The sequence below is a fragment of the Nicotiana attenuata genome, chromosome 8 (assembly GCF_001879085.1).
Source record: "Nicotiana attenuata strain UT chromosome 8, NIATTr2, whole genome shotgun sequence".
In the NCBI taxonomy this organism is placed as follows: domain Eukaryota; kingdom Viridiplantae; phylum Streptophyta; class Magnoliopsida; order Solanales; family Solanaceae; genus Nicotiana; species Nicotiana attenuata.
Genome location: NC_031996.1, coordinates 45,331,369 through 45,343,415, shown reverse-complemented (window position 1 = coordinate 45,343,415; position 12,047 = coordinate 45,331,369). Strand labels below are relative to the sequence as shown.

At 34.9% G+C, this 12,047-nt stretch overlaps 2 protein-coding genes across 2 annotated transcripts; both read left to right on the top strand.

The window, feature by feature from the left end:
* LOC109231377 lies at positions 1,338–5,698 on the top strand. Its single transcript, XM_019397025.1, has 5 exons — positions 1,338–1,798; positions 1,900–1,981; positions 2,715–2,814; positions 3,930–4,018; positions 4,792–5,698. The coding sequence occupies exons 1-5, from the start codon at positions 1,639–1,641 to the stop codon at positions 5,006–5,008; spliced, it is 648 nt and encodes a 215-aa protein (XP_019252570.1). The 5' UTR covers positions 1,338–1,638; the 3' UTR covers positions 5,009–5,698.
* Positions 8,038–8,967, top strand: LOC109231376 (ATP synthase subunit b', chloroplastic). The gene has a single exon (XM_019397024.1). It carries the CDS (start codon positions 8,188–8,190, stop codon positions 8,848–8,850), a length of 663 nt encoding a protein of 220 aa, XP_019252569.1. The 5' UTR covers positions 8,038–8,187; the 3' UTR covers positions 8,851–8,967.

Sequence of the window (12,047 nt, the reverse complement as noted above, 5' to 3'; positions counted from 1 at the left end):
AGGCCAATACAAGTAATTATATTTATTATTAAGTGTAGTGGTAGCATAAAAAAGATGATAAACCTATATAATCTTGGAAAACTTACACAAATGTCCCAAATAAATCTCAACTTACCAACCTCTAGCCATTAGTCATAGACTTACCAAAACTAGCCAACAAAAATTGAAAAAGCAAATAATAGGGTTCTTTCTCTCAAAGAATCACATGCAAAAATCACCTTCCATATTTTTAAGCGTGATTAGCAACATTAGATACAAGACGGAAAGGTAATTTCATGGACGGGGTAGCAAATAAGGTGATGAAATACAAAAATCTATACAATATTCCAAACATCTAAACAAAAAAGGAATTTTTTCAATAGGTATAGTTGAAATTCATTGAAAATATATAGATAAGTCAATATACAAAATTTGAGGAAGATTGGAGGTGATTTGGACTGGTTTTGTATCAAAATTCGTAATTAAATCGAGTTCAAAAAAGTCTTCTGCGACACATGTATCAAACATGTATCACGCATGTATCTCACACACAGGTATACATGGATATATACATGTGATACACAATTGATACAAATATGATACATATGTGATACACAAATGATACACAGTGTGATACGCATATCATTTTTTTTCATGTTCAGCTTTTACTTCGAATTTTCAATTTGAACTACCTCAAAACTTCACCAAATCATCCAAAATTGAGATTCAAGCTCCTTAAGTTGTGCCCAATCTATTCTAATAACACCCACTCAAAACAAAGCAAAAATTTGGTATTTTTTTTGCTTCAAATAACTAATTGGCTAATATTAGTAATATTTTATCAATTGGCCAATTTTTGTAATGAGCTACTTATAAATAGACATAGCTGGTAATTTCCCTATAAACTTTTTGAATTTATATTAGTAGCTCCTGTATACCAATACTAATACCTCAAACATATCTATAATAGCCTCGTTCGTTACGAATATTTTTGAATGTTATAGCGAAATGCTGTTATAGAAAATATATTCATGAAAATTGGTTTTGATAAAAGTTTGGCTTTTATAGTGAAGTGTTGTTATATAAGAATATTGTTATAGGTGGTTTGATCTATTGTTGGTTCACAAAATAGTTGCATGTACTATAAGAAAAATTTAATATAAAAAGTATCGTAAAATTAATTCAAACGACAAGGAATTTGAACCATTGAAAGTTGGAAAAAATAAAAAAGTTCACAATCCCTACATCTAATGGTAGCCACCAAATCATTTGGAAGTTTGAAGGGCATTCATATATTACTATGTTGATATAAAATAAAAATAAAAAATAAAAAGAACGAGAAGAAGCAAATTTGTTTAACACGTTCGTCTTGGTGCGTGATTGAAACAGTTAATGCCGGGAACCAAAATAACTGTCGTTCTATTCCTTACAAAAGCTGAAATCAGCAAAAATAACTGCTGTCCTCTCTCTCTCTCTCTCACACATTCTCTCTCTTTTGAGAATCTCCTCCAATTAAACGAGACTGTAACCCTAATTCTTCACCAAACAACCAAACCCCTTTGAAACAAAAGGGGAAAATTTTGACCGAAAATGGTAGTAATGAATCAATGTACAAGTCAGAAGTAAGAAGAAGATTAATTGAGGGTTTGCATATTAGTCATGCAAACCTTAGAGACAATGGAGGAAGATGATGTTAGCCCTAAAGTTTCATTAAGAAGGAATGGATCGTTTATTTGTGTAGCAGCACCTTTCTTGTATGATAAATTACCTGAGGAACCCCTTAAGCTTACCATCCTCAAATTGGATGGCTCTTCTTTTGGTAACATTTCGTATAATTCTGCAATTTTGATGCATATTTTGGGTTGAGCATATGTGTGAATTTTGGATGGTTTGTAATGTATTTAATTTTGGGATTTGTAGATATTGAAGTGGCTAGAAATGGGAGCGTGGAAGATCTCAAACGGGCGGTGGAAGAGGCCTTCAGCCATTGCAAGATTTCATGGTATGCACACTGCTAATGGAAATGCTGCTAATATAGCAAATTCTAGACAGTTTTGTGATGTGTGGCCGGGGGCCGGGAGGGCGGTTGGGGGTGGGGGGTGGGGGGGGAGAGTTAAATAGGATTCAAGGAGTTGTTAAAAATTCGTAGAATATATTAGGAATTTACAGAACAAACGAGCATTGTGGTGTTTCTAGCCATTCCACACAAGTTTGGTTGTGCCTGATGCAGTGCCTTAGAAAGGGTTCCTAATTCTTTACATCAAAGGGAAAATTAAATAGGTTGTTGATCATGAATTCTCTACATTGGAATCTATAGTTGTGATGCATTATTGTGGATCTCGATTCAGATATGTTTCGTTCATCTAGCTTTGTGGATTGTGCAACATAGGAAGATAAAATGTGGTTTTGTGATTTTTCTCCTTCAATCATTAGAGTTATTAACGTTAATGGATTTTAAAACCGATTCCTTATTCCATGTCCCCTTTCTTAAACGCAGCACGCAATAATGAATGTTTGGCTGGTCTGGTGTTCCTTAAACTGTATTCATTAATTGTTGACTTCCATTTCCGTCTTACTTTCCACTCTACTTTATCTGGGGTTCTAACTTTTTGGGCTGACAAACAACTTATGTGCTACCTTGTTCAAAACTTCAAGTTGATTTCTTTCTGAACAGTTAAAAGATACCAAATTACATAGTTCTTAGGACTCCTAATTTGAGTCTGACTCTTTTGCAGGTTACATGTATGGGGACATTTTTGCCTGAGCTATTGCGGGCAGAAGCTACTTGCTGATGATGATTTGATAGGAACCTATGGGATCAAGGATGGTGATGAGGTTTATTCTCTATCATAGGATGTTTAGGGAAAGATCATATGAATACAATCTTATATATGTTTTTATGGTGTATGCTTGTTGCAAATACATTGGTATCTGCAATCTGAAAAAAGGAGACAGTATAGGATTAGGCTAACAACGACGTTACAAATTATTCAGTCCATCGAACGCCCAGGCATTATAGAATCTTTAGATTTTATAATTTTAGGATCTTCATCTTCTGCAGCTAAATGTGTTTTCACTTGCCCACATAAGTTTATTCACGGTCATCTGGTTGAATAACAGAAAAGAAAATATCTTTTTCTCTCCTATTCTCTCAAGTCCCAAGGGAATAAATCTGTGATGTATGAACCACTGAGATCAGCACATCTGGTGTAAACTAAGCATAGACAACAGATCAGAGATTCTTTTAACACCTTTTAAGATTCGTTCTATTACTTGGCAAAGGGAATCATTCTTTTATCAGACTGGGATATTTTAGATTATAGGTCACCCTGAGATCCCGTAAAGTTATTGTTGAGTCCAATATTGGCTGTGGGAAGGGAAATTGTACTCCTTGTATGGTCTTGGGAAATCATCACCTCATGTGCTAGCTTTTGGGGTTGCCGAGGTCCATTTCTTTGTCGGTTCGTCAGATCAGTGATGTGCACTTATGCAGCTGTATTGGCTGATTCAGAAGAATGTCAACACTAAGTCTGCATGAAGATATTGATTTATATGGATTCCCCTACCTCTTCCTCCCCTCCCCCCCCCCAAAAAAAAAAAAGGAAAAGAGGAGGGGTGACAGTAAAGATAATTTATGACATTAGAATTGATGCTCAGGGTATACAAATCTGCACAATTATCTGTTTCCGGAGGCTGTGGTATCTTTTACTAGATTTGCACCTCTAATTAAGTAAAATGCAGAACTGTGAAGAAGCAACTGTGGGAAAAAGCAGAGCACCTTGTTCACTACAAGCTAACCTTTCTTTAAAGGTCTTAGATGGAGTCTCATCTTGCCATCATGAGATGCAATTCTCCTTTCCAAGAATGATGTTTTGTTCTGTGTTAGTGAAAGTAAAACTGTGTGATATTCTTTGACGATCTATCATAGATTTTTTTTTCTCTATTTGCAGCTTAGTTTTGTGAGACATGTATCCATTGGTTATAATCCGGTAAAAACATGGCCAGAAGGAGAGGACCGTCGTTTCGATGAACCCAGCACGTAAGTTCTGTAACATCAACTTCATCCTTATCCTTTTCCGTGAATGTAGTTGTTCTTCATGTCTTTTACTATTGTGAAATGCACTCGTTGTTTATGCAATAATTTTGGTACCACAAGTTACATATCTCTCTTGAGGTGTTATTTGAGTAAATGGGAGGGAGCATGATTGTGTCTACCTTGTGTGATAACAGAGTAGAAATAGAAGGTTTCGGACCTCTTCAAGAATTTTCAGCCATTCAGATGTTTGAAGGAATTAAAGAGATCTTGACATGGAAAAAGAAAAACATTTATCTTGGCTCATATATAACTTTTTCAAATTTTTAGGGTGTAAAAGGGAAAATACAGAGATCCTCTCGTCCTGATTTTTTCAGTTCAACGAAAAAATCAAAAGTATTATCTACTACTTGTAGCTGGTAGGGAACTTAATGCAGAGTTTACAGTAATGGGTTAAAGGACCAAGAATTTCATGTAAGGATACTTGGAACATTTGCTTACAGAGATTCGTGGAAGCATGTTTAACACTATAGCTAAGCACTTGTTGAACTAAGTGAGAAATGTTTGGACCTTGCTTGTCTAGATGTTCCTTCTGTAGCTTCATCTTTTTCCCAATGTAAGCTTGGTTATTTCACTTAAGCTTCACATCATCAGAGTAGCACCCTATATTTTGTTGAGACGGCATGTCCAAAATGTTTACTATGTTCATTAATACCTCTAGCACTCCTAGACTGATAGAGCACTTGGGCTAACATTATCTTGGAACACACAATCTGCAGATCCAATGGCTTTGCTGACAAAGAGCGGAAAGGTGAAGAAGAGGATAATCTATCCCAAGATGATTCGGAGAATGATGAAGACAGCAGTTCTGAGGATGAGAATGATGGGGGTATTCTTAGCAGTTGTCAGTACAGGTTGTTTCATTTATTTAGAGGGTGGTTATCGTATCAGAAACTGGCGAACTCAGAAAGGAGAGTGGAGCAGAAGATGGAGTAATGCATCAAGATTACCCCATGGTTACTTAGGGAGTTTTGAAAAATTGTTGTGCAGTTGCACAATAATAAGTATTGCCTTTCCAAAGAGAGTTGGAAAGCAAAACAATAACCAGCACTTTTGCAGCTCTAGGATATGAATCAAGTTGACATCAATGGTAATCAACTCTGATTGGAGGTCTAGCCTCGTAACTTCCCAATCATTGCCAAGCTGCTTCGGCAGAGAAAGTGATGTCAACACATTGAATTATGCTTTTCCTGACGATACAGTCATTTGAGGCTCTGCAATAAAAGACATTACTTGATACCAGCTTGAGCTTATCATTAGAGAAGATATACTGCTGCTGCTTGTAGTGTATCTTCCCATCTATAGATGATAATAGGTTGTATCGAGATGAGCTCGGCCGGCATTTAGAGCGAGTTTTGACAAGCTAGATCAGCAAGATAATTAGGAAAATATCTGGTTTTGTACTAAAAACCTCACGGGTGCAGGTCTGAAAATATCTGGTTATTGTGTAAAAGAAACTCCTGACTTTTCTGGGCATGACCCCCTGTTCATCTTGATGTACCACCCCATTTCAGATTTAATGTAAGTTTTACCTTTTGGCAGAAAACAGAGATACAAAAGTATAATTTGAGGCATTGTTCTCCTATTTTTGACTGAATACTAGGTTGACAAGCAATCCATTTCATAGCTCTGTTGTGTTCTCACTTTAGACTCTTTACTTTATAATGTCTAGGATTGATCTGTAAAAAGAAAGGTTTTTATCTGTGTAAAAAAGGCAGCCCGGTGCACTAAGCTCCCGTTATACGCGAGATCCGATAGACCACAAGGGTTTATTGTATTCAGTCTTACCCTGCATTTCTGCAAGAGACTATTTCCACAGTTCGAACCCGTGACCTCCTGGTTACATTGTAGCAATTTTACCAGTTCCGCCAAGTTTGTCCTTCGTTTTTATCTCTGTTTATGGAACGAAAAAATTGAAAATAAGGTAAATGGTTTAATCAGTTAGAGATCTTAAACTATTTTTAGTCATTCCTTTTTGCTCATTTTTTCCAGAATGATTGTTAAAGTCAAAGAAAGGAGGCCACATAATGAATCTGCATCTAATATGCTACTAGGTATATTAACGTTTTCAACCTCTAAATTGAAATAGGGAATACAATGTGTGTCAAATGCAATCAAACTTGAAAAGGCAAACTTGGAACTTCTCTTGGCTCTCAAAGCAATTATGGAAGCATAAAATCTCATTTTCGCATACCTTGATAGGTGAGATTGTCATTTCATACATATTTTATGCCTTATAATCTAAGTTAGATTATTTCACCTCTACGTCTCAAGAATGGTCTATATTTACGTTTAGTCTTAGATTGTCCACCTTGTACAACATACAGTTCGGCATTTTAAAAAAAAATAATCTTGTAGGCATTTGACTATACCTCGTATAAACGTGTCGTTTTATAGTTAAACTTTGGTGACTTGAAATATTGCCATGTACTTATATAATTATGCTAGATATTTAATTATTTTTTCCACATTTTTTCACTTTAAGCTTTGTATAATTCTTAATATATTTTCTATATGATAGAAATTGTCCCAGCTTGCATCTGGTGGACAATTTGGAACAAGAGATATCAGAGATGTTTTGAAAATAATAGAAGTTCCATTCAGATACGGAAGATGAATTTATTTTGTAAAAATAGCAAGTTTTTGGACTGATCATTCAAAAATACCCTGCGTTTGTAAAGTCATTGAAAAATAGCCACTATTTTGCTGCAACACGGAAAGTTCCAGCATAATATATTGGAGATCGGTGCACCTGTGTATGAACTTCCGGCATATTATGCTGGAACTCCAACACGCAGAAAGTTCCAGTATAATATACTGAAATTCCATCATACTTATGTTGGAACTCCAGTATATTATACTGACATTCCAGTATATTATAATGGAGTATTTTTTCGGATTTTGAGCAGTGTTTTCGTTCAGATTTATCTTTACATGAAAAGTGGCTAAATTTCGATTACTTTTAAAATTGTGGCTATTTTTGAATGACCACTTGTAAATCTGGCTTTTTTGAATTTCTGCCTTTTATTTTTGGTGTAAACATGAGTACTTACAAGAAGCTGAATCTATTTATGTGATTTTAGATAACTTATGATAGTTTAAGGTTAAAATATCATGGTATAGCCAGTTTTCACACTGGTCAATGAAAAATAGCCAGCGTTTACCAAGTCAATAAAAAATAGCCACTATTTTGCTGCAACAGGGACCGGTCCAGTATAATATACGGGAGTTCTGGTGCATTTGTGTACGAACTCCAGCATATTATGCTGGACCGGTATACTTTGCTAACTCCTGTAAATTTTGCGGGAGACTGGAGCACCAGTGCTCTAAACTCCAGTATATTATACTGGACAATTATACTTGCTGGAACTCCCGTAAAATTTGCGAGAGTTCCAGCATAATTATGCTTGAACTCCCGTAAAATTTGCGGGAGTTCCAGCATAGTTATCCTGGAACTCCCGTAAAATTTACGGGAGTTCCAGCATACTTATATTGGAACTCCCGTAAAATTTGCGAGCGTATTTTTCCGGTTTTTGAACAGTATTTTCGCTCAGATTTAAAGTGATTAAATTTCGATAACTTTTGAAACTTGACTATTTTTCAACGACCAGTGATAAATCTGGCTATTTTTGAATTTCTTCCTAGTTTAAGGGCTAGGAACTCCGGCTTCAATTCTCCTTGTAGTTATATAGGACTACACTGCTTTGTGATCCTTGTTTAATATATATATACCTACTCAAAAAAGAAAATCTATAATTTCTCGAATTTTATAAATTACTGTGAGTTATGCCTCAAATTATCTAAATAATCTGAATTCAGCCCTTTCTATTTAGATCAACTCTTACATTTTTACTTATTTTTCAAATTTTATTTTATTTTAATGGCACGTGAGTGGCACGCCCATTGCCACTGTTGAGAATTTGAGAATTGAGAAATCCATCTCAGCCTCTTCAAGATTGTGTGGCTTAGAATGAGATAACCTTTCTGAGATCATCCTTTCTTCCACCAGTAAAATCAAATATCAGCCGACCCATCTTCACAAAATCAAAAAATCAGTGTATTCATCTCAGAAAAAAACTAAGCAGCAAAAGAATTTCAAGAAAATAGCTTAAGCCATGGCCAACATGATCATGGCTTCCTCCAAAGCCCTAATCACTTCTTCCATTCCTTCATCACCAAGAACCAAACTTTCCCTCCCACAAATCCCAATTCCAAAACTACCCCTCCCCAAATTACCCAAATCCCCACTAATCCTTTCCCTCCCATCAAATCTCAAGTCCATTTCAGTTATTCTTGCTAGCTCATTAGCCTTTGCACCCCCTTCACTTGCTGAAGAAATTGAAAAAGCTTCACTCTTTGACTTCAATTTAACTCTCCCTATTATGATGGCTGAGTTCCTTTTCCTCATGTTTGCTTTAGACAAACTTTACTTTTCCCCATTAGGGAAATTCATGGATGAAAGAGATTCTGCCATTAAAGAGAAATTAAACAGTGTGAAGGACACTTCAGCTGAAGTGAAGCAATTGGAAGATCAAGCAGCAGCTATAATGAGAGCTGCAAGAGCTGAGATATCAGCTGCATTGAACAAAATGAAGAAAGAGACACAGTTGGAAGTGGAGAAGAAGATTGCTGAAGGAAGGAAGAAAGTTGAAGCTGAGTTGCAAGAAGCTTTAGCTAGTTTGGACAAGCAAAAGGAAGAGACTATTAAGTCTCTTGACTCTCAGATTGCTGCTCTTAGTGATGAGATTGTCAAGAAGGTTCTTCCTGTTAGTAACTAATGTATTTCTTGAAATTTGTAATTTGGTTTTTGATTTGATAAAAGTTGCATAAATGTGAAATACTTTGGTACTATCTTATATTGTGAATTTATCTCTAGTGGTGTACATCTTGTTGGAGCTTCTTATTTGCTGCTCCTGATTTAATTTTTAGTTGCATAATTTACATGGGGTGGTGAGTTTTTGAAAAACAATGGAGTATGTGAAATTGATAGTGTCAAATCTATGGTTGACTTTTCTAGATTGTATGTGAATATTTTGAGGAAATTTTGGGAGGGAGATGTTAAAGTAAAGTGCAAGCTTCAAATCTTGAAAATGTTACATCAAGGGCATGATTTTTTATTTATTTAAGATGAATCATAGCTGTGATGAGAATACATGGAATATGTTTCAACATGTGGTACACTAATGGACTGTCGATTAATGGACACATTGATACTTCAGATGTGGATATTTCAAATTGGTAATTTAGAACAGAATTAATGGATTCACTATTCAGTATTCTCTTTGTATTGAACTTGTGAAGTTGACACCCCTTCGCCAAAAAATTAAGCTATGTTGCTAGGTAATTTTATACATACTCTATATTGAAACCCCTTGACTTTTTTGTATGGTTACTTCTTTATGTTTTGACACTGTCCTGTTTCCTTTAGCTGTAGTTAAGCTTATAGTCAAAGATGTTTGTTCCACCTTCCTACTTTCGAATGGTAAGTATTTATACATCTGCGGCATTGAACAGTTTAGAATGAAAGCCAGTTTGTGATCAATACTTTTTTGGAGACCACTGATTGTTTTGTTTCAGTTATTCTTGCCATTATGTGCATTGCTTGTAGTATTACTTTGGGCAGGGCATAAGTTTTCTGTTGCTGATGCATTAATGTATGCCATAACTCTAGTAGTAAATCTGCTGTTATGAAAGAACAGTAACAATTTGACAGCTTCTATTATCCACTGAGAAAAGAAAGTTGTATAGACTGGTTGAGATAAAGAAAAAGCAAAATAAGTAAATGGAGGACCGAGGATTACATAGCCAACAGGTTTTCCAGAATGGACAGCTTAATGTTTCTCACTCTCGCCGTTGCATAAGCTGGTTATGAAGTAGTTATGACCTAGGCTATGTGTTTATGAGTATATTCACTCATGTCGCGTCTGTTTGGCACGGGTAGTTCAAGGTAAATGAAGGATCCACGCAATATAGGTCATGTCTATAAGCTAGGCTCCGCGAGACTGGAAAATCGAAATTCAGTTTCAGGACCTTTATATATGATCTTTCTTGATGATTGTTGCGCAAACGATACCATTAGTTTGAAAGGATTTGAGTGAAGCAAAGGATGTTTGTTTTAGCACTCAGGCAGTTTATGACTCTATTTCAAAAACAATGGCTTAAAGTAGTTGTCCATGGACTGAAGAGGACATTTTGCTTTGTGGAGTCTTGCCTTTACCATTAATAAGGAGTTGTCCATATCATGTGCTTGTTTACTTCAGGAGCAGGACTTTCTGTTGCTGAAATTAGTATTATAGGCAGTGACTTGCACCTAATTTTTATCATCATGTGTCCTGGACCTTTCTTTCTTCTCCCAAATTGCATCATTATCTTGATTTGAGAAAAAGAAATAATATGCATTTATGCACCCAAGCGTGTGGTCTAGTGGTTTGTAAAGTGGTCTCAAATCTTGGATACAGAGATCAATCTTAGTGGAGACCTGACATTCTTCTCATTTGCTTAAGCCTTGGTGGGCGGTTACCTAGTATCTATGCTGGTGGTGAAGCTAACAAGTCTGGTAAAATAGTGGTGCATACAAATTAGCCGGAACACCATTACCGTACAAAATAAAAAGGAAATAATATGTATTTATCTGATTGAGTATATAGTGAGACCTCTTTATAATAGCATCCCTATATAACAACCATTCATTATAAAAGCCAAGTTTTTTTCAGAACCGATTTTTTAAGTTAAATTTTACCTCTCTATAACAGTTTTTTACCTATAATAGCAACGACCTTATTTATAGCAGAACGCTCTTTGTAAAATGACCCATCTATAACAACCATATAGAATGTCTAGAACTATTAATAATAATCCTAAAAATATGCAGACAATCTTTTCCATTGAACAAAGTTTTCATCTTGCATTGTACATAAGATTTGAAGATTTGCACATGATATCTTTTCTATTGGACAAAAGCCAAGATAGAAGATTCAACTATTAAGCACTTAGATTGCCTTCAAGGGAAAGCTATTGGATGCCCTTACACTGAAATTTTGGACATAAATATTCGCCAATTCAAGTATTATATCGCTAGAGAGAGAATGGAGTCTTAGAAAGAAGCTACAATTGCAAAGTTTTTCGATTAATCTTGAAAGAATTTATTTTTCTAGTAACTTTAAAATGTGTGACTTAGAGTTTAATCTTTGTACGTTTAGTTACGGATTCATTAATAATATATTAGTTTTCTTTAATATTTAATTAGTAAAACATGCATATTTTTTGAGATTTTAAATTTGGATATTTTTTAATCTTTTATATGTAACATTAAAATAAGAAAAAACAAAATTTTGGATAATTTTTATTTAAACAGCCAAAATATATTTAAATGTTAAATACTGTTATAGGTGTATAACAACATTCACTACAAAAATAAAAAAATATCGAAACAAACTATATTGTTATAGAAAGGTTTGACCGTACAAACTAGAAGAATAATTTTTTTTGTTGTTGTTGTTGCTGTAATTGGATACAAAGTCGGACAGAGAATAAAAAGATAGAGATAATGGGTGACGAATAATTAACCTCATGCAGTACATGTTAGTAATTTCAAATTCATCTCAATTGCGCGTGCTAGGTATGGCAATTGTAATAAAAAGATTGTTTCAAAGTAAATAATAAGAAGATTGTATATGGTAAATAATAATGTAACATTTGTTTTGTGCAATAAATAATAATACACCGACTGTTACGTAAGGATTTTTATTCTAAGGTTATTTATGTCCTTAAATAATTTTAAGTCTGTATTGATAATGCTTTTTTCTTTTTTGGTAATGAAAGATAGTATTGCATTAAAAACATAACGTACACAAACATATTACATAAGGGAGCAGGTTTAAGGGGGGTCTACTGAAACATCATATATGAGGTTTGTTGCATGCCTAGGGGGTTCTAAGGTAGGTTCTAAAGACAAAAGGGAGTTTAGTTTACATTA

What these genes read in the sequence shown, in the direction of transcription:
- LOC109231377 (XM_019397025.1), top strand. Translation starts at nt 1,639, where the DNA reads ATGCAAACCTTAGAGACAATGGAGGAAGATGATGTTAGCCCTAAAGTT. An exon ending in ATTGGATGGCTCTTCTTTTG is followed by an intron (nt 1,799 to 1,899) that starts GTAACATTTCGT and finishes TGGGATTTGTAG; the next exon opens with ATATTGAAGTGGCTAGAAAT. An exon ending in AGCCATTGCAAGATTTCATG is followed by an intron (nt 1,982 to 2,714) that starts GTATGCACACTG and finishes ACTCTTTTGCAG; the next exon opens with GTTACATGTATGGGGACATT.
- LOC109231376 (XM_019397024.1), top strand. Translation starts at nt 8,188, where the DNA reads ATGGCCAACATGATCATGGCTTCCTCCAAAGCCCTAATCACTTCTTCC.